The sequence below is a fragment of the Amblyraja radiata genome, chromosome 34, assembly GCF_010909765.2.
Source record: "Amblyraja radiata isolate CabotCenter1 chromosome 34, sAmbRad1.1.pri, whole genome shotgun sequence".
Lineage (NCBI taxonomy): Eukaryota > Metazoa > Chordata > Chondrichthyes > Rajiformes > Rajidae > Amblyraja > Amblyraja radiata.
Window position 1 is genome coordinate 19,010,094 of NC_045989.1, and position 20,926 is coordinate 19,031,019.

A 20,926-nucleotide genomic window follows, 5' to 3' on the forward strand; every position below is an offset into this window, starting at 1 on the left:
TCTAGAAAGGCGCTATATAAATCCCATCCATTATTATTATTATTATTACCTGAAATGTCTCCAATTGGTATTCTCCAAGGATGCTGCTTGGCCTACTGAGTTACCCCACCATTTTTTGTATCTTCTTATTGTAAACCAGCATCCGCAGTTCCTTGTCCCAGCAAATAATGATGCACACTTTCAGAACAGAACATTTTTTGATACATTATCAGTTAATGGGAAAGTAAAGTAGCATCATGTAACAGCTGTATCTTACTAAGAATCAAGACATCAGCAAAAGGTTTAGATGGAGATTTGTCACTACAATAATACATCTAAGATATTTCAGCCTGCAGTTATACTGTAACTATTGTTCCTTCAGCTTACTCCTTCTGCAGATCGAAGGAAACATTCCATTCTCTGACTCCTAAAGAAAAACTAGTTGCAAGTCCTACATAATATTTTACAGCCTTCTGTTCTAAAATGTGGCCATTATATTTGCCTGACACGAATTCCCCATGGAGTTTAAGTTTAGGTTTATTATTAACACAGAGAGTGAAAAGCTTTGTTTTGCATGCTGTGCAAAAAGATCAGATATACAATCAGTTCAAGCTCAAGTACAATAGATAGATCAAAGGGGAAGGAAGATGCAGAGTGCAGCACATAGTTCTCAACATTGTAGTGCATCAGTTCTTTAGACAGGGTTTTATGTCTTCAATGGGGTAGAGTGGAATCGAACAGTACCCTAGCCTACGTAAGAAAATGTGGTGCCATATTACCTCAGGAATTGTATTTCAGCGGCTTCAGGAATAGAAAAATCATAACGGAAAAGCTAGCGGTTTAAGAATGGAATTGGAAAGTGTAGCCTTAATGCTTTAGGGGAAACAAAATGAAATACATTTTCACATTGTGTAAATATATTGAGTTAATTTAAGGAATATTTTGACCAGCAAGGCAGAAGCTGCTCAGAGGAAGTATGTGGGTGTGCCAAGGATTGAATGGGATTTCATTGGCTTCTCTCACCAGATGGGAATAATCTGGTAATTATTAAAATGCAAAATGGTTAAAAATATATGACCCCAGTTTTTTTCCCAGAACTGATATGCAGGTGAACAAAGATTAAATAGGCAATAACAACCTACTTTTGAGAACCTTGAGTTATTATCACGGATAATCAACGATTGTCTCCATGATCAATTCTAGTTCGCTGGATAACCCATGAAGGCCCACAATGTAAGCAGATGCTCCTACTAACTTACAACTTGTATACTCTTACATCAAGGGTACACAAGTACAGAACAAAGACCACGTAGGAGATTCTGGTATTTGTTGCTCTCACTCTCCCCAGATATAAATGACTGTTGAAAATTTACCGTATATATCCAGGTGGTTTCTTTCCATCAACTATGTCTTTGTCCACTTCTACAGCCACAATGTCAGAATTTGGCACTTCAAACATTGGCTCCAGCAGCAACTTCTCCTGAAAATGCAGCTTAATTTTAGGAGTTGCAGTTTTATCTCAGACACAAAAACTAAATTTCCAGCACTTAGAAATACTTGGTAATTAACAATCTTTAACTCTGAAAGGTATGGGGCGTTTGCATCCCTTATTTGCAAATATCTGAAATCTCTCTTATTGGGCTGCAGATCCTGCACTGTAACCACCTCTGCTGCCAGTTTTGTAGGGAACGTCCCTGTGGACAATTCAGTCCTGCTTCCACGCCTGTGCGTTTAAATGCAGAACACTAGATGAGCTGGTGGTCAGACATCAGTGCATTTTACCTCTTGGCCTGTCTGATTGTCAATGACATTTAATGCCAATCACCAGCAATATTAACAATGTAAGACAGACAATGGAAAGCATTTAAAAACTGTGTTCAAACAAATGCAGGAAAACTAAAGAAAGAAACTGAATTTGTAAAACTCCAGATGAATAAATATATAAGGAAATAATTCAGGGCAAAGAAACAGGCCATGTACAAGGACAGCAGGCTAAGAGAGGATCTGCAGGGAATAGGAATGCAGCCAAGAAAACAATTAGTAAAGTAATCAGGGAACATAAAACAAAATATTTTTAAATAAAAGGATGAGATGGGATTCAGGTCATTAAGAGAGAAAGCACAGCAAGATGAAGAACTATTAAATCATTGTTCTGCAGTGATAATTATCAAAGAGATAGAAAAGGAGAATGAAGCACAGAATGATTTGAAGATCGATGAAATATGGCAACATTGACAAAGGGGATAAACAACTTATCAAACTCAATGATGACAAAGCACTCAGTCCGAATGAAGGGCAGTCACACATTTTAAAATCTGAGGAAGAGAAAGCTGAGGCATTACGGCTCATGTTTGATCATTCTGTGGGAATGAGCGCTAGAAGACTGATGAATAGCTAATCAATGCTTGCAATTCTCAAGTGATATAAAACCTGAGGAATTTATAAACCGATGATGGGAAATGTAATGGTATTCCCACTCTAGATGATAAAAGAACACACTGAAACAAAGTCTAATAATGAATTATTGGCAAGGATTTCAAAAGATTTGATCTAGATTATCCTAATTGTTTTGAAGAAGTAACACAGAGAGTGGACAATGCTAATACAATAGGTTTAATTTATCTAAAAGGGCCTGTTTCTGTGCTGTACTTTCGAAATGCCTCAGATGAAGTACGCCCACATGGACGAATAAACAAGGTCAAAGAATACAACATCAGTGGCCAAGTAGCAGAATAGACTTCTGGGTGACCAAGACAAAATGCTCTAATCTAAGATGCCCATTTAGAAGATAGACAAAATATGCTGGAGCAACTCAGCAGGACAGGCAGCATCTATGGAGAAAAGGAATGGGTGAGGTTTCAGGTTGAGACTGAAGAAGGGTCTCCACCCGAAACGTAATTTATTCCTTCTCTCCAGAGGCTGCCAGTCCCGCTGCGTAACTCCAGCATTTTGTGTCTGTCATCGGTGTTAACTAGCATCTGCAGTTCAATCCAACCCATTTAGAAGTTTACATTTTCTTACTCCTTCCTCCATGCTGCTATTAAACTAAGCCATGAACACAATAGTAACCACACACAAACATCAAGACCTGACACCCGGGAATTGAAAGAAATACTTCAGAAACCCACCATGATTGACCTCAGGCCTCGAGCACCAGTCTTCCTCTCCAGAGCAAGGCGGGCGATGGCTCTCAAAGCATCCTCAGACACATTAAGATCACACTAAAAAGATCGTTAAAAGTCGACAGATCAGTAACATTGACAATATTCACTTTATAAATTACTGCCTCCACATACGATTTCGAAGAAAAATGGTTCGATTCAAATTGTACACACAGGGCTCTAAATGAACTCAAAAAAACTTTCAAGTTTCAAGTCTTTCATTTATTTTACAGTATTTTCTGACTATGCAGTTGCCTTTTGGGTACCACTCCATAATAATGAACTTTCTGCTGATTGAGGAATTCCATTTCTCCAGTTAAACCATGGCTTACAAAACAATGCAATTGTTAACCAGCGTAGATGGACTGCACTTCACTCAGCAGGCTATCACCCAAGGTCTCCGCATCCCCCTCGTCAATTCTTCCCTTCCCTCCCGCACCACCCCCTCCCCGGGCACTTTCCGTTGCAACCGCAAGAAATGCAACACCTGTCCCTTCACCTCCCCCCTCGACTCCATTCAAGGACCCAAGCAGTCGTTCCAGGTGCGACAAAGGTTCACCTGTATCTCCTCCAACCTCATCTACTGCATCCGCTGCTCTACATGTCAGCTGATTTACATCGGGGAGACCAAGCGTAGGTTGGGCGATCGTTTCGCCGAACACCTCCGCTCAGTCCGCAAAAACCTACCTGAACTCCCGGTGGCTCAGCACTTCAACTCCCCCTCCCATTCCCAATCCGACCTCTCTGTCCTGGGTCTCCTCCGTTGCCAGAGTGAGCAACAGCGGAAATTGGAGGAACAGCACCTCATATTCCGTCTGGGGACCTTGCGTCCTTATGGCATTAACATTGAATTCTCCCAATTTTGCTAGCCCTTGCTGTCTCCTCCCCTTCCTTAACCCTCTAGCTGTCTCCTCCCACCCTCCCATCCGCCCGCCCTCGGGCTCCTCCCCTTTTCCTTCTTTCTCCCACCCCCCATCAGTCTGAAGAAGGGTTTCGGCCCGAAACGTCGCCTATTTCCTTCGCTCCATAGATGCTGCTGCACCCGCTGAGTTTCCCCAGCAATTTTGTGTACCTTCGATATTCCAGCATCTGCAGTTCCCTTTTGAACACTATCACCCAAGGTCCGCAGCTTAACCAAAATGGGATAACGCAGTAGCTAAAATTCAAATATCAATTGTGTGCAACTTTATTAAGTGGTTTTGGAAATAGATTCCACACTTGCTTTCCCAACAAAGAGAACTTTGAGGGAAATAGTTTGGATTTGAAGGACAATCCTTCATAGAAATCAGTCTGAAGAAGGGTTTTGGCCCGAAACGTTGCCTATTTCCTTCGCTCCATAAATGCTGCCGCACCCGCTGAGTTTCTCCAGCACTTTTGTCTACCATCATTCATAGAAATATAGCTATGCAAAAATTAAAGTTACATAAATGGACCTAAACAAAAGATATTTTGATGGGACAAGAGATTTTATGATATTTCCCTCTCACAGTTTATATTCTATTCAAATATCTATATACATGGAAAATACTAATGTTTATTAAAATAATTATCTCAAACTAAATCCCCTCTTCCCTGGTCAGAGAATGAGAAGAGCGGTAGGTAGTTCACACCTTATCCATACTGAACAGAGCCTGGTACTGTGGGATGACAGCATTTCGAGGTTCTGTTAAAATCCGCACCAACGTTTCCTCGTTCAGACTGTGTAGTGGGACGATCACAGGCAGACGTCCGACAAATTCCGGTATCATTCCAAATTCTATCAGGTCTCGGGCTTCGACATGGCGAAGTAGTCTGTCCTTTTCTTCCAGTTCCTGGACAGTATTGTTGTCACCACTTGTGTTTTCTAAATCAGCAGCTGCTGCTGCCCGTCTTCCTTTCCCAAGATTTGAGGCCATTCCAAATCCAAGGTACTGCAGGGAGAGAGAGCATGAGAGAGAGAGAGACAGAGGAAGGGGGGGGGGGGGGGGGGGGGGGGGGGGGGGGAAGAGAGAGCGGGGGAGATGCAAAAACTGATTAATGGATACAATTTCTAAATTAGAAAATCCAAAAAAGCATAATTGCTAATTTTGTAAATCATAAGAATTCTTAGCACAGATATGCTTAAAATAAGGTTCAATGGGTTCAAAGATCAGTTTATTGTCACGTGTACCAATTGAGGTACAATGAAACTCGAAATAGTGAAGACTTTCGACTGTGATGTGGCTTTTCCACATGCACCTGTAAAAGGACTGATTTTTATAGAAGTATCTTTGTTAAAATGCTTTCTGACCTTGTCAGCAAGTTGCATTCATTTAAGGCTTTTAATCATAAGTCAGCATTCACTATCAGTGAGTTACAAATGCACATGGAGGTTATTCAACAAGGTCACAGTTGGGTTTGGCTGCGATAAAGCTAAAAACAAGCTAGCTCCTGCTGTTAGTTGTCCATAATCGCACAGAAATGGCCACTTGGAAGAAACTGTAAATTCCAGGCAGAATTTGGACAAGTAAAAAAAAGTAGTGGTAAAACATTAACGCTTCTAAGGGAATGCAATGAACAGAATGTATGACAAGAAAGTCAGCATTACATATATATATATATATATATATATATATATATATATATATATATATATATATATATATATATATATATATATATATATATATATATATATATATATATATATATATATATATATATATATATATATATATAATATATATTTTAAGCTGAGGTACGTGAAGAACACCCCCAGAAACATTACCTTTTCGTTCTTTCTCCTGCTGATTATCCGATCTAGGCCGTTGAAAGCACCAGACGCCACAAATAAAATATTAGTTGTATCCACCTGGACTGTTTCTCCGCGTAACTTTCTGGAATTTTTTTCTGGAACATTTACAATTGTCCCTTCAAGTAGCTTCAGTAGTCCCTAAACCGTGGACAAAAGGAAACCGTCACATTACAACACAGGAGATCCTGGGGCCACGAGTCTTCAATCACTCTTTCAAAGAGCAATCTTCCACCAACCTCTGCATGGACAGGCTTTTGTTGCACAGAATTTTACATGTGCGATGTTTACCTGTACCACTGCATGTATACATCCTTTTGAATGTCTGCCTCATTGCCCACTTGTCACCTGAAAATGTTGTCTATACTTACAATTCCAATGAAAAGCAGCATTGTCCTTGTAATCAGCCATGGGAAATGTCAAGGTACAGTTCCCTAATCAAAGAAATAGTAATTCACCACAACTAATTTCATTCACTTTGCAAATTCTGTATTCATGTTGCCACTTCCCTTTTTCCCTTGGCCTAATATGTGGTACTTATCAAAAGCTTTCTTAAAATCATTAGCTAATCAATCTCATTCTTCTTTCACCATAAAAATTCAATCGTTAGTCAAATACAATTTGCCTTTAAGAACTAGGCATTAGCTTCTCGTTAATGATCCACGCTGATCCAAATTATTGTTAATTTACTCCTGCATTATTATCTCAAATAATTTAGTCATAGAGTCATACAGCATGGAAACATGCCCATGGCCAAACTTGCCCATGGCGACCAAGATGTCCCATATACGCTAGTCCCACTCACCTGTGTTTGGCCCACATCCCTCCAAACCTCTCCTATCCACGTACCTGTCCATACGCATAATCCACAATTTCACTGTACCTCTGTGTATATGACACATAAAGTACATACCATACCATGTCTTTTTATGATATTATAGTATCTCAACTACCTCTTCTGGCAACTCGTAACATCTAAAGTTAAAATGGCAGTGTTGTAATGATCAGGTTCATATCTTTTTTAAAAAAAACAAGATGGAACACTGTGTCCATTTTAATATCACTTTTATTATTCATAAGCCTATGGTAGAGCTTCCCATTTCCCTGTGGTGCCTTAAAAAAAACCTACTCAATCTTTTGCTACCACATTAAAATTATAATTTTCTTCTATATTTGATGCCTAACTTATTTTACGCTTTTCAAAATAAACCATCTATTCCCCTGGCTTTCTATTTAACCATGATTTCAGAGTTTGATGCACTTTCACCAATAATTAACGTGAAATACACCATTTACATTGTACCTTACCACAGATACATTGTACTGCACAGCATTACCATGCAACTTCCCTTAACATACCATGGTACACAAGGTGCCAGTTTCATTCCGCTGAAATGATTTCAAGTCTTAACACCTTGAGCTTATCTTTTCCTATCTCTGTTTTTAATGTATTTCTTGGTAATGAAGTAATTGTTGCTATTTTAAGTTCAGGTCTCTTATTCTAATTCACTGTTTAGACTAAATCTGAATGGATTCTTTCTTACCAAATATGCAATATACCAAGAATGATGTTTTGAAAACTAATCTTATTCAAGTCAGATATATTTGTTTCGGCTCTGGATAGCCTAGGATAATCAAAGTCCTTTATAAGTCACCCACATATCCTTTCCCCTATTTAATTCTAATATCTGGTAGTTCATAACTTAATCACATTATGGGAGACAAACCATTCCTACTTTTAATCAGATTGCTTATCTGTGCACCACAATCAAGAAGCTCTTCTCCAATTGCCTGAAAGTGCACAAAGCTGAAGTGTTAAAAAAAAAGAATGGCATGAGAATATACTGTTTGCTATCAAGCACCAATAGAATAAAAACCTTCTCACTGTCAATAAATATATAATTATGTGTGCTAATTTAGTTAATAGAATACAATACTTCTTTTCCGTGACATAATCATGCCCAGTAGTCACGCATATTTCTTGTTTCAGACTTGGAACAGCGAGACGCTAAACATTTCTAATGGACACACTACCAGAAAAAAGGCAGGCAGAACCAGAGGAAAACCATTAGTGAGGACTAAACTAACCATGCACAACCTACTTGCCTATTATAGATATCTGACTGAAAGATTTGTGCTCTTATGATCTGTTCAGCTGTTTTAATCGGTGTCTTTGACTTAACCAATAAAATCTATTAACTCAGTTGAGAGCTCCAATATATTAAGTTTAAGAGATTAATCAAGTTGGCTGAAATAAATGTTATTTATCAAACAGTTCACAAGTGATAGGAGTAGAATTGGGCCATTCAGCCCATCGGGCCTACTCCACCATTCAATCATGGTTGATCTCTGCCTCATAATCCCATTTTCCTGCCTTCTCCCCATAACCCTTGACACCTGTTCTAATGAAGAATTTGTCTATCTCTGCCTTAAAAATATCCACTGACTTGGCCGCCACAGCCCTCTATGGCAATGTGTTCCACAGATTAACTACCCTCTGAATAAAGAAGTTCCTCCTCACCTCCTTTCTAAAAGAGCACCCTTTAATTCTGAGGCTATGACCTCTGATCCTAGACTCTCCCAACAGTGGAAACATCCTCTCCACATCCACTCTATCTATGCCTTTCATTATTTTGTAAGTTTCAATGTGGTCCCCCCCCCTCAACCTTCTAAACTCCAGCGAGTAGAGGCCCAGTGCTGTCAAACGTTGTTTTTACCAATTTCCTTTTTAAACACTCTGAAAAACTTACAAAGGGTCCTGGTGTCCAAGTGCAAAATTATTAAAATAGACAATAGACAATAGGTGCAGGAGGAGGCCATTCGGCCCTTCGAGCCAGCACCGCCATTCAATGTGATCATGGCTGATCATCCACAATCAGTACCCCGTTCCTGCCTTCTCCCCGTATCCCCGGCTCCACTATCTTTAAGAGCCCTATCTAGCTCTCTCTTGAAAGTAACCAGAGAACCGGTCTTACATAGTTACATATGGTCTTACTGCAAGTATTTAGGAAAGCTAATGGAATGATGTGGTTTGTTGCAAGAGGGAAAGAATACAAAAGAGAGGTTGTGTTTTAGTTACTTAAGGGCATAAGCGAGACCACATCTGGAGTACCATGTACACTGTTGATCTCAATCAAGTAAGAATGTGATTGTATTGGACATTTTTCAGAAAACGTTTGTTGAGAAAACATAGAATGGTTCGGTTGTTTTGCGATGAAAAAGATGAATAAAGATAAATTTGTATCCACTAGAATTTAGATGAGTGGAAGATTTGATTGAAACATACAAGGTCTCGAGGCACGTTGACAGGATGGGAGAAAATGTTTCATCTTTTGGGAGGATTTAGAAGTAGCGGGTTACTTTTTATCTATAAGGATGCTCATTTAAAGCAAATTAGGCCATTTTTTGTTTCGTCAAATTCTCTCCCTCATAGGCCGTTAGAAGCAGTATTTTGAGTATCTTAATGGTATAGATAGATTCTTGATAAGCAACAAGGGTGAAGCACTGGAGAAAGAAAATAGGTGCAGGAGGAGGCCATTGGGCCCTTCGAGCCAGCACCGTCATTCATTGTGATCATGGCTGATAAACAATAACGATTGGAGATAAATGCAGTTGCTTTTATTGAACAACAGGACAGGTTAGATGGGCTAAATGACCTATTCCTAATTTGCATGTACAGCTCAAACTATTTAGTTAAAGCTTTTGCTTGATGAAACCTAAATTCCTCTATAGGCCATAACATAATTTCTCTCTATTTTAATCAATGCCCATAGGGTCGCATATTTCTATTGGTTCTGCGGAGAATAATTAAGCCCAAAACCTCAACAATTTTTTCCATGAGTACGCTGAACACTGGTTATCCAAAAGCATTTCTTCATGAACCTATTTAATTTAAATTCCTTATCGCTGACCTGTTGAACACCTTCACCGCCCACGTCACGTAATTGATGGATCCCTGGAACACTGCCAATCTTATCTACTTCGTCCAAGAATACTATTCCTGCAAACAAACACATTTCATGAAGACACAAACCAAATTGCATATACTTTTTTTGCTGATGGCTGTGGAATAAGTAAAGTACAACCAGGAGGATATCCCAGATCCTCATTGAATAGTGATTTCAAGTGAAACTGCATATCAGCAAGCAGAGAAGTGCGTTTAATTGAAAAGCAAAACCCCACAGAGGCCAAGTATCTGAAATAATAGAAATGGTTGGAAGGTCACGCAGCACCTGCAGAATTGAGAAGAGAGTTAACGTTTCAGGTCAACGACCAGGTTCTTCAACCTGAAACAATAACTCTGTTTCTCTTTCCACAGATATTGCTTGACCTGCCCAACTTTAAAAGAGTATTTTCTCTTTTTACTTTGGACTTTAAACGTCTGCAATTTTTTGGTCTTCATTAATAGTCAATGAGAATCAATTTTAAAGTCACATTTTAATGAACAATCATGTACAGGCTGACAGTTCAAGCAATTGCTCAGATAAAACACAAAGACCACAGCGAGTATTGTCTTTGACTTTGTTGAAATTAGGGTAACCTCTCGTGATTTTTAAGTCGCATGTATTTCTGAACATAATATTCTTCATGGTAAATCAACACAAAAGACAAAAACTTGTATTATCAGTATCAATGCCCTAGCTAGGATTTTGCCGTTGTAATGATGTTAAACTGTTAGTGTTTGCGATCATTAGAGCATGAAAGTGGCAGCTGCTTCTACGGGCACGCACACTACCAGTTAAACACAGAAAGTTATTTCAATGATCCCAGCATAGAACTTCAAGCATCTATGAACTATTCTAACAAGAAAATATTCTGAAAATATTACTATCCATGAGTAAATATTTTCTAAAGATGCACAAGAAGGGCCTCGACCTGAAACGTCACCCATTCCTTCTCTCCAGAGATGCTGTCTGTCTCGTTGAGTTACTCCAGCTTTTTGTGTCTATCTTCGGTTTAAACCAGCATCTGCAGTTCCTTCTTGCATAGAATTATAGTTCAACACACCACTAAAAACGACTGTGAGCAACCTCTAGCTCTATGAATAATTTTAAAAGTAATTCTCACATAATCATCTCAAAACAACAAATGTAACTATTTCCATTTGTATTTTTAAAAGGTTAATCTTTGATGTCCCTTCCCCAATGACTTCTTTACAATTGACATCCAGTCTAATGGCATCATTGCAAGAGGTGCATGGGACTCCCTAGAACTAACGTTTAACAGCAATGTACATTAGAAGGGGATAAATTCCCACCACAGTGACCGAAGGATGCATGTGTGCAGCTGTCTCAGAGCACAGCATGTACATTTCTGCTTTGTGCTGAATGCCAAATCTGGGCCATTGAGTTTAGTATGTCTAATAAACAATGAAACATCCTTTCATGATCTGTGAAAAAGGATGAGGGCTGTAAACAGTAATCATGACTAATTTAATGAATGAAGTATCTGGCAAAGACTGCAGCGCATGCTGTGAGAATTATTAAGAGTTGTTTTGGTTAGATAAGTTGAATATCTGAATACAAAATTAAAGATGGTCAAGGCAACATTGTGAAGACGATGAATTCTATAATTGAGGCTTCTACATTTATTATAGGTCAAGTTAATGGCCAACTAAACTCACCTTGCTGTGCTTTGTCCACATTATAATTGGCATCCTGCAAGAGCTTAGCAACGACTGATTCAATATCTTCACCCACGTATCCAGCTTGCGTGAGGGTAGTGCAGTCGCAAATGGCAAAGGGAACCTCCAGGCATCGAGCAAGAGTCTGGGCCAATAAGGTTTTGCCTAAAAAAAAAAATTAAGAAAAAAAAATCTGAATAATTTGCATATCGGTCAAAGTGCAGCGATAGAGTTGTTGCCTTACAGCACCAGAGACCCGGGTTCGATCCTGTCCTTGGGTGCTGTCTCTATGGAGATTGTACGTTCTCCCTGTGATGGCGTGGGTTTTCTACAGTTGCTCCAGTTATTCCAAAGACATGCAACTTTGCAGGTTAATGGCTTCTGAAAATGATCCCTAGTGTGTAGGATAGAACTAGTGTATGGGTAATTGCTGGTTGGCATGGACTTGGTGAGCCAAAGGGCCTGTTTCCATGCTGTATCTCCAAACTAAACTAAATTTTCATTCTACAAATAAAATCAATGTGGCACATTGCAAATCAAACAAATCTGTAGATGCAGTTAATATATTGTGTACAAAGAAAATGCACAACTAATAAATCATCTTGGCATAGAAAATATTTATATAAAAGGACAATGATTTTTCAACAATAATTTGCTACACATTGACAGAGGAGATTCATTGATTGGAATGCTGCGTGGCTCACTCAATTTCTACATTTTTCTGTTTTGGTTTTAGATTATTTTGCATATCGATTAATTATCTTTGATGATTCCATTCACAGAAGATGGCAATGAAAATACATCATGTAAAACTTAACGTAAACAAGCAAACAGCAACATTGAATTAGTCGTCTGCAGAATCAATACTTCCAGCAAGTGTGTTCCTTTCTTCAGAGTCTCAGCGTTGACTTTGTCTTTAAGAACTCAAATCTGGTATAATTTTCATAATATTTGCTTTAAAAAAAAAGGATTGCAGAGTATGGGCATAATAATGCTCACAGCAGTATCATAAAGCCACTTTTTAAAAACTGACCTGATCCTGTGGGACCAAGCAATAGAATATTGCTCTTCTCCAGCTTTATATCATCATGAGCCGAATCAAGCACCTCGCCCCCTCGCTTCTCCTGGGGAACTGACTGACTCGCCTGTTGCTGCATGGAGGCTCCCAGGGCATTACCGTGTGGATTGATACCTGCTATTTGCAGTAGCTCTGCAGGGAAGAAAAGCAAGCCTTCAGAATAAAAACATTTGCAAATACCTCCAAACATTTCCTGCACTGGGGTGATTCAAATACACCGTATATAGGCTGTATACACTGTATAAAGAATGTGGAGAGGATGCTTCCATTTGTGGGGGAGTCAAGAACTAGAGGTCATAGCCTCAGAATTAAAGGATGTTCTTTTAGGAAGGAGATGAGGAAAAACTTCTTTAGTCAAAGGGCGGTGAATCTGTGGAATAGTTTGCCACAGAAGGCTGCAGAGGCCGTCAGTGGATATTTTTAACGCAGAGATAGATAGAGTCTTGATTAATACAGGTATCAGAGGTTATGGGGAGAAGACAGGAGAATGGGGTTAGGAGAGAGAGACAGATCAGCCATGATTGAATGGCGGAGTAGACTTGATCGGCCGAATGGACTAATTCTACTCCTATTCATTATGACCTTATTTTGTACTTGTAACTGGCTGCCAATGCAATGAATGTTAAAAAAAGCATGTTATTTACATCAAGCATTTAATATGCAACACAGATCCTAATAGCTCTGTGGCACAAAATAGTAATTATGCATGAAATAAGACAGATTGTAAAGAAAATTTACAAGAGTGTGGTTTCAAAATTGTAATCCAAGCTAGGTCTCACAAATTGATAGGGGCCTATATACTACTAATAAACAAATATAACAGTGCAGCACAAATACAGGCCCTTCAGCCCACAATGAAACATAATGTTACTACTTTGTTAAGGTTATATTAGGTTTTCACAGTATCCTTTGATTACATACATAAAGAAACATTACTAATGGTTTGGTCCAAAAATAAATAAAATGACAATTTAATGGGAATGGATTTTTGGGGGTGAGTGTGGGTATGGTGGAAAAAGATTAATCGATAAGTGATGGGAAAGGAAAGACTGATTTCTCTTACCAGCATTGATGTCAGGTATAATACACACACATTAAAGATGCCACAGATAAAAGATGATCTACTATTGATGAATAATGTTCACGCCCCAGTCCCATGGAGTGAACTTTATTACTAAGAGTAAATAACACCACACTTCATGCTTTTGAGTTAAGAAAACATCAAATATTGAAACTGAAATCAAAATAAAGATTGCTAGAACTGAGATTTAAATATCTGTACACAGATCCATAACAAACTGATTTAAATGTAAAATAGTGCAGTTACCATGTGCAAGAGTTATAATTATATTGTCATATGCACAACTCAGCTGGAGTATTGTTTGGCCTCTAGAGGTACAAAGGAAATTCTCTTTCGAACATGGGGAAATTGAACCAGTTAAAATGTCTACATTTCTTGCTGGAAATGTGCACATATGGATGAAAATTGAAGACTAGTGATCATGAAATACTCAAATACAATGAGGCAGGATCACTGATATATATGCAAACTAATTTGGTGAACGTTCAAATAATGTTATTTCTTCCTACCCTATCTTCTTTATCTTTTCAAGAAACTCAAGTTGGTATTTCATTCGCCTTCAGTTTTTGAGTCAGATGAAGTACTATAGTTAATTCTTATCTCTAATATACCATCATTTCCTTCAGTTATTTACACCAAAGCCTTGTTCCTTCCTTTCATTTGTACATGGTGCAAGTTAAAATTCTGGTTGGCATAGCTACAAGTGCAAGCCTTCAATGATGAGCAGATTTAAACAGGTAGCTGCTTGCCTCAGTCCCACCCTAAATCACTCTAATTCACCCCAAGACTGAACTGACTCTTTTTAGCAATATAAGCACCTAATTAACACTGGTAACAAAACCACTCTCAAGCAACATCTTATTTTTAATTAATGTCTTAGAATTCTACTGTTTGTCAGCACTGGAGTACGAGTACGTGTGTGAACTTGCTTGCATGTACATTCTCAGTACAATCCCTGAAACTCTTCTCTGGTGATACTCAAGGCAAGTGAGGAGTGCGGTGGAATACAGTTCAACTCTCTGGACGAGGGGCATCTCAAACAACACCCAAGAAGCTCCAGCTAAAATCTGTTTTGTCGTTGGCATTCCATTCGCCTCCCTAGATATATTCGCTCTCCACCACTGCAGCTGCAGTGTGTACAATCGTTGCTGAACATGCAAAGACTTTGTCACACCACATCCCAACCCAATGAATTTGAATAGTAGCAGCCCCATTGGAACTTTCATTTCCTGCAAGTTCCCTTTTGTCAAACTAAAGCGATCAAGAAAATACAACATGATGCCATCATCCATGATGGATCAAAGGCCTGGAATTCTATCTACCTGCAGAATAGCTTCACCAGAAAGACTGAAGCAATACAAGACAGCTCATTAATAGTTGTACAGACCATTAAAGCATGGAGTAAAGATAGCTCACTCCAGCACTGGAAAGTAGATTTTCCATATACTTGCCAGCATTGTGGAGCCATTACAACAAGATGAGAGGTACAATTCACAATACCTCTCTTACACGTCAACACAAGCTGATAGTTATTCACAGCAAAGCCAAAGTGACTCTCTAAATAGCGAGTCAGAAGCAGAATTCGGAACGCAGATACAAAAATGGGTCACCTTTCTAAAGATGAACGAGCAATTCTATTTATTGCATCGCCAACAACTTGCATTTGCAGAAGGAGAAAGTAGAATGATGTGCCTTGTAAGCAATCACTGGAAAGGTAAAAAAGGCTGGGAACGGGAGGGAGATGGACGAGAGCAAGAGAAATCACAAGTACAACATACTGTACACTTGGCAAATAAAAAATCATCTGCAAGTAATGGGTAGATTTTAAAGAATCATCATAAATAAACTTGAGCTGAATTATGTCAGTTGCTCTCACCAGTAAATCGGATAATAAATGACTGTCCATTTAAGAGGCTCAGCCTTTAAATAGACCAGTTCATATTTCAAATATACCCAGATCCCAAGTGCTTAGAATGAATGCTGGGTTAATTATTTACAAACCGAAAAGAGAGAAGTCAGCAGTAAGTTCAGAAAATATAATAAGATTGATAGAGGACAAATAACACATTTGTTTCAAAATCTATATTTGCTTGACAATATAACTCCACCAGATGGTATGTGTCTCATCCCTGTTCTCAAGCATTATGTGCATGTTCCCAAACAAGTTATTTTTTTAGACATTGTAATATACTCAACCTGTCTATTAGTACAAATAAAGGATGAAAATATTTTGAACACATGTTAGTGATAAAATCACTTGGATTTAAAGCAAAATAGTCGACACATCTATCAAACAGTTAGAGGCTGTCACAACTTTCCAATGAAAGTAACTTATCAATTTCACTCTGGCAGTCAGTGAGAGAAAGTAAGAGAGAAATGGCTCTGGGTGTTAGATTTCCCAGAGGCTGCAATAATTCAGGAATCCTGATTCAGCAATCCACTCAACATCTCACTTGCACTTCAGTGACACTGCTCCCTTGGACACAGGGTGGCAACGCTGACTGGCAGAAAGTGGAAGAAGCTGGTACGCTGTGCAGACTTATATTCATCTGAACTAAATTGAAAACTGAAACAGGCATAACAGACATTGGCTTAGATGTCAACTCCTATGTGGTGCTATTGTAGGCACAAAATAAGGGTTTTATAGCTGCATGTACTCTTTGATTTTGATCAGTCTGAAGAAGAGTCCCAACCCGAAACGTCACTTATCCATGTCCTCCAGATATGCTGCCTGACATGTTACTCCAGCACCTATTATTTGTTTGTAAACCTGCATCTCCTTCTTGATATAGAAAATTATGACCAACTTGATGATCTACCGTTAGCTTGATGACTACAGCTTTTGTAATGCATGGCCTATTGAGATTTAAAAAATAACCTGCACACCTTAAGTTCAAAATGAGCTCCGTGCACTTCCTGAAGTTTCACCACAACATTAACATGTCCCTAATCTTTTGTGGGATCTATTCCAGGTTATTAAAAGAAATTGCAGGGGTTTTTAAAAATAATTTTGTATCCTCTCTAACCAAGGTGAAGTTCTGGTGGACTAAAGAGTAGCTAATGTTATTTTTTGTTGTTTAAGAAGGGAAGTAAAATAATCAAAACAAGGGAAGCTGTTGTAGAGGATTTGTCAGGATAGGATTTACTTGCATTTGGAAGAGACATGCAAGTAAATCCTGTCCTGCATGGCTAGGATCAGTCAGCATGGCTTTATTCGCAGAAGGTCATGTCTTGCTGCCTTTAATGCCTGGTCCTATTTTCCATGATATGCAAACTCCCATGGCCATCTTTACTGAGCAGACCAATTAAGTCCTAGGTAGGGAGGAACAAATAAATGTAAACATGACCGTGCCTGCCTTGAATTTGTACAATACATGCACCCGGGTGGTTATTATCAAAAGACAACACTGCCACAGCTCTTCAAATCTTGCTAGTTTCAAAAGATGCAGTTGCCGTTATAATGATTAAAAAGCATGGCACAATAATGCAGATTACATTTCAAACGGTGCATCTACACACAAGTACATAGATGCACAAAACATACAATGCTCCAGATCTGTGGAATTGCAAAGAAAGATTTTAAATTGTCATTCAAATAATGGTCGCAATGAATGAATAAATGAACGAACACCAGAGTTGGAAAGCTAAAATTTTTTGTAAGAATCAAAGTGGTAAAATTTATATTGTCTAAAGGCAGGCGTATTAATCATTCTTCTTGTGGGCTGCCACAAACGACACTATTGATCAATTTACTGCATAACATTATAGTATAATGAAATTATATGTTTGCCTATTAACCTTTTGGTGGGGTTTACCACAATGAACAATTTGAGAGACAGTTATCAAATGTTTTTGTGTATCATGGGAAAAATAAGCCAACTTTTCTCAAACAAATCTTCCAATTCATGGTATAGGACGGCTCAGCTCAACGATAGAGTTGCTGCCTTACAGCGCCAGAGACCCGGGTTCGATCTTGACTACAGGTGCTGTCTGTATGAGTTTGTACATTCTCCCTGTGACCACTTACGTTTTCTCCAGGTGCTGCAGTTTCCTCCCACACTCTAAAGACGTACAGGTTTGTAGGTTAATTGGCTTCTGTAAATTGTCCCTAGTGTGCTGGATAGTGCTCGTGTATGGGGTGATTGCTGTTTGGCATGGACTCGGAGGGCCGAAGGGCCTGTTTCCACACTGTATTTTGAAAGTAAAGTCTAAAGTCACAACGTTTATGGACAATTACGACTCCAAAAAGAACATGACAAATGACCCCTAAAAGAAGGAAGAGGCAGCTACGGAATACAGAAAACGTGAATGAATTTTGCCAAACAATGATGAATTTCAAGAGGCTCCTGATCATAATGTTGCACTTAGTTTCAGAAACCGTCTGTATTTACTTCATTTTGCTTAATAATGTGCAAGTCTTTTGATTACGTTTTATATTTGTTTTGTTTTTTTGTTTGTTTGTTTTTTTTTGTGTTTTTTTTTTTATTTTTATTTTTTTATTTGTTTATTTTATTAGAAGTTAATACAGTACAAAACAGTACAGTGGAACCTAATTTTAGGTGCCAACTATGTCATACCGTAATCCATTCTATGTACAACCTCTAGTTTTATGTTATGAGAAGGAAGGAAGCAAGACAAGAAAAAGAAAACAATAGAAAGGGGAAAAAGTGGAAAAATAGATGGTAGAGAGTAGAAAAACGTGAAGTGTGTATATAAAAAATAAAAAAAAATAAAAAAGAAAAAGTGGAAAGTAGAAATAGAAGAGAAGGCCCCGTTTTATATTTGTTATTCTCCTTATTCTAGATTATCACCTGTGTCCATTTTTAGATCACCAATGGCTATCTTTGTGGCTGGATACACAATTCAGTTGAAAAGCAGACTGTTTTCAAATAAAAAAGAAAAACCAAAAGAGGGGCACAGGTGAGAAGATGGAGTCAACTTACTTGTAAATCTGTACTCATCCTCTCGTCTTCGGATTTCTAACTCTAGAGAAAGGTTAGAAATAATATCAAAGAGCGAACTATCTAAAGGAAGCAACAGGCATTAATGAGCGTTCAGTCTGCACATTCAGTAAAGATATTTGTGGCATATTGCTGCTTTTACAAGATTACAGACCTGATGCAGTTAACATACAGAACAGATTTTAAGGCTTTAACCAACAACTCTGCAATGGAAACATGGTTAAAATAATGCATACAAGTTGAGACCAACACAAAACTGATTTTTGAATCGGTAAGTACGATGATTTCCATTACAATTTTGAGAGGGGCAAAAATGATCTTAATAAAACCAAGACACAACTCAAATTCAATTGCTGCAATCACTCAGCATATAATAGACATCAATTAACATTGTACTTCATGAGCAATGAAGCAGTAAGACTTGGCCATAATATTCTTCTGGCCCATCCCATCATTCAACAAAGTTGTTACTCATTCTATGCTTTGACAATTCTGCTGCCTAATCCCCACATCTTCCGATTTCCAGAAATCTATCATCTTAGCTTTAAACATTCTCAGTGACCGAGGATCCAAAGATTTATAACCAGCTGCATAACAAAATTTCTGTGCAGGAAGGAGCTGCAGACGGTGGTTTACACCAAAGATAAACCAAAATGCTGGAGTAACTCAAGAGGCAGCGTCTCTGGAGAGAAGAAAGGGGTGACGTTTCAGGTCAAGGCCCTTCTTCGGACTCGGCTCCCAAGAAGGGTCTCGACTCGAAACGTCACCCATTCCTTTTCTCCGGAGATGCTCCCTGTCCTGCTGAGCTACTCCAGCATTTTGTATCTATCTTTAAATACATTTCTCCTAATTTAATTCGTAGGTAGCCAACCCTTCAATCTCATTTAAAGCATCACAGTTCCAGCTTCGCCATCCAGAGGACACAACCCAGAATCTGTCCTTCTCGGGATCATGGGTTCAGGCAAACTTATGAATTGGCAGCAGAATCAGTTCCTCAACTCTGCTCTGTCATTCAACAGGGTCATAATTTATCTGACTGTAGCTTCTGTTCCGCTATCCCATCAAGCTTCAATAGACTTTCATCCACTTGCTTATCAGAAACTATCAGTTTCTGCTTTAAAAATATTCAGAGACACGTTTTCCAACACCCTTTGGAGAAGAATTCCAAATACTCATCACACTGAGGAAAAACTTGGCTTAACGTCTCACCTTTATTATTATGTAGTGATCCCTCATTCTAAATTCTCTCACAAGAGAATCACAAACATCCTCTCCAAATCCACCCGGTCAAGACCCCCTCAGGATCTCATAATTCAATCAAGTCATATCGTGCCTTCTAAGCTCCATTGGATAAAACCCGAGTCTGTTTTACCGGTACTTGGAAGGCAACCCACCATCCCAGCTGTCCATCTCAACAAAACCTTACCTCAACTGCTTCCAACTCAATAACCTCAGTCTTTAAATAAATTAATACAGTACTGCATACTCCAGATGCAGCCTCATCAAAGCTTATACTGTACAACCGAAGAACCCTCTTCCTTTTGTATTCAAGTCACTGAGCAACAATAACGTTGTTACCTTTCCAAATAACTTGCTATACATGTAATCTTACGAACATGCATGAGGGCACTCAAATCCAATGAATAAACAACCTCCCATTTTCCCACATTATATGCTATTTCCCAAATATTCACCTATTCATTTACCTATTCACTGTATATATAGACTCCTTATTTCCTCTTCACAATCTTACTCTTGTGTCATGAACATATTTAGCAATCATACCTTTGATAGTTGAGGCTCTAGCACCAAACCCAGCAACATATTACTCGTTACATCTTGCGAGGCAATAAATGATGCCTACTGTGTTTCCTCCTGGCTGCTCACTCTCAGTCAACACCTGTTACCTGCTATATCAAGGGCTTTTTTAATCTACAATAATATTTGATGCAGCACTTCGATAAAGTCTTATACCTTCATCGCAAGACAGTAAGATTCAAAGTTTAAGAGAATAAAGGTCAACCTTAGTAAACTTTTATTCACAGGAAGAAATTGTACCGATTCAAAGGCGTGCACCCACTTCTTTTTAAGTACTGAGAAGAATCTTTGCGTATTGGTCTTAAGAAGGCCATCAAATTACCTGTCAGACTTGCCTCCTTTTGTACCGTGCCTCCTCTAATAAAGGGCAACATATAATTTTTCTTCCAAAACAACTTGCACCAACTGCATGCCTACCTTCTATTCCTCATGAATGGATGTAAAATAATCCAAGA

The 20,926-nt window shown here is 38.6% G+C and overlaps 1 protein-coding gene across 2 annotated transcripts in view; it reads right to left on the reverse strand.

Annotated features, from left to right (window-relative positions):
- Positions 1 to 20,926, reverse strand: part of clpx (caseinolytic mitochondrial matrix peptidase chaperone subunit X) — a 38,362-nt gene that overhangs the window by 2,547 nt on the left and 14,889 nt on the right. The window contains exons 6-13 of one of the 2 annotated variants that reach the window (XM_033050391.1): positions 18,636 to 18,677; positions 12,567 to 12,743; positions 11,534 to 11,698; positions 9,822 to 9,910; positions 5,887 to 6,051; positions 4,751 to 5,050; positions 3,108 to 3,200; positions 1,353 to 1,459 (exon numbers count right to left, since the gene is read on the reverse strand). In XM_033050391.1, coding sequence (XP_032906282.1) covers positions 1,353 to 1,459; positions 3,108 to 3,200; positions 4,751 to 5,050; positions 5,887 to 6,051; positions 9,822 to 9,910; positions 11,534 to 11,698; positions 12,567 to 12,743; positions 18,636 to 18,677 — 1,138 coding nt within the window. The remainder of the gene's footprint in view (positions 1 to 1,352; positions 1,460 to 3,107; positions 3,201 to 4,750; positions 5,051 to 5,886; positions 6,052 to 9,821; positions 9,911 to 11,533; positions 11,699 to 12,566; positions 12,744 to 18,635; positions 18,678 to 20,926) is intronic. The other variant, XM_033050392.1, reaches the window with a different exon arrangement.